General features: G+C 38.8%; 1 protein-coding gene across 1 annotated transcript; it reads right to left on the bottom strand.

Moving 5' to 3' along the window:
* Nucleotides 1-239: 239 nt before the first annotated feature.
* Nucleotides 240-1,307, bottom strand: LOC130896872 (histone-lysine N-methyltransferase SETMAR-like). Its single transcript, XM_057805236.1, has one exon. The coding sequence runs from the start codon at nucleotides 1,305-1,307 to the stop codon at nucleotides 240-242; it is 1,068 nt and encodes a 355-aa protein (XP_057661219.1).
* Nucleotides 1,308-2,027: the final 720 nt, after the last annotated feature.

The following is a 2,027-nucleotide window of genomic DNA, read 5'->3' as shown; positions in this document are numbered from 1 at the left end:
AAATTCAAAAACAGAAGAAGGTCAAAATCGTTCAACTAATTTGACTATTTGACATAATTTTTGTTTATTATGTATAACTGCATGATTGTATATATCCAATATTGAAGATACTTGAACTGCCATCTTTCAACTCAGGTTTCAAATTATTCAAAGCGAATACTACGAGGGCGAATCAAATATAAACAAGACTTATTTTTTAAAATATTTATTTTGATTTTAAACGCACAAACAATCATAGTTTATTTTTCTACATAATCTCCTGATTTAGAAACACATTTTTCCCAGCGTATAGGTAATTTTTTAATTCCTTCCAGGTAAAAAGAGTCAGGTCGTGTTTGTAGCCAATTGCGCACATATGCTTCAACCTCATTATCGCTGTGGAATTTTTGCCCTCCCAAAGCTTCCTTGAGAGGACCAAAGACATGGAAGTCGTAGGGAGACAGGTCTGGACTGTATGGAGGGTGTTCCAGTGTCTCCCAACCCAGTTGCTCCAATTTTTGTACTGTCAGGGCTGCCGTATGGGGGCGAGCATTGTCATGGAGGAGAATCACTTTTCTCATTGGAAGGTGTCGTCTTTTGCGGCGATATGCAAGTGTGACCTCAGTCAAAATTTTGCAGTAGTACGCCGCATTAATTGTTCTGCGCTCATGCAAAAAATCAAGGTGCAGCAGGCCACACTGGTCAAAAAAAACGGTAGCCAAAACCTTGCCAGCCGATAATCGTGACTTGGCTTTCACTGGTCCGGTTTCTCCTTTCTTCCTCCACTCCATACTCGCTTGTTTCCACTCAGGGGTGTAGTGATGCACCCACGTTTCATCACAGGTGACAATGTGAGAAAGAAATGGGTCTCCTTCTTCCCGAAATCGAGCAAGAAGACGCTCACACACTTGAAAACGATTCAGTTTCTGGTCAACTGTCAGAAGACGAGGAACCCACCTGGCACACACCTTGCGATACCCTAGCTCCTCTGAGAGTATAGAGTAAGTGCTCCCATAACTTATTCCAACCTTAATTGCAATATCCGAAGTTGTTAGACGCCTATCACCTTCAACAAGTTGACGAACACTGTCGATGTTGCCCGCTGTAATGCTGGTGCGGGGTCTGCGGTCATGGCTCTCATTTTCAACACGTTCACGGTCCTCCACGAACTGTTTATGCCAAGCAAACACTCTAGCTCGCGACAGCGTCTTTTCCCCGAACTGTGCAGTCAATCTTCTCAAGATTTCGGCCGGTTTTACACCTTCTGCAGCTAAAAACTTTATAACAATACGTTGCGCAATAGAGGGAGGTACCTCCTGCTCGGACATCGTAACGATGGACACTGAGCGAGTCTATGATGATGAGTCACGTGCTTCCCCCACTCCTGACAAACCAACCTAACAGCCAATAACAGCGGAACGTTCTTCCATCACTGTTGCGCGCGCAGGTCCAAAAGTCTCGTTTATATTTGATTCACCCTCGTATATAGTTTATCACTTACATTAGAGTTACCTGTACACGTCTTCGAATGCTACTAATTTATTGAATAAATATTTAATATAAGTAGATTTCCAAAAATTGTTATAAAATTAGAATTGACCTTGGTATTGGTAAAAAAATTAACAAAAAAGTAAGCTTATATGAAGGTTCCATTTGAATACCCTGAAAAAATATAAAAAAATAACAAAGTTTGTGGCGGTATCGATTATTAGTATGATTGAAATACAATAGTCTACAATTATTGAAAAACAACGTGAAAAATGTTTATGTTTAAATAAATTATATATATCGTATATAAAATTACAAGCAAATTACCGAAAAATTTCAAAGTATTAAGAAAATAGAATGTCGTCAATGGGCTAGGTGAAGTACTTTCTTATTTTAATTGAAATTTTATTCATGTTGCTGTCTTTTTTTTTATTCGGTAGGGAAGTTGTATATGAATGCTTTGCACTTACAATTCTCGACTTTATTATGAAGGTACTCATGTGATATCTCTTTTTTCTTCTTTCTTTGAGGTCGTTATTCATATAGATTGTGTTCATGCA

The sequence above is a fragment of the Diorhabda carinulata genome, chromosome 7, assembly GCF_026250575.1.
Source record: "Diorhabda carinulata isolate Delta chromosome 7, icDioCari1.1, whole genome shotgun sequence".
Taxonomy (NCBI): Eukaryota; Metazoa; Arthropoda; class Insecta; order Coleoptera; family Chrysomelidae; genus Diorhabda; species Diorhabda carinulata.
This window is presented reverse-complemented; position numbering and strand designations above follow the sequence as displayed.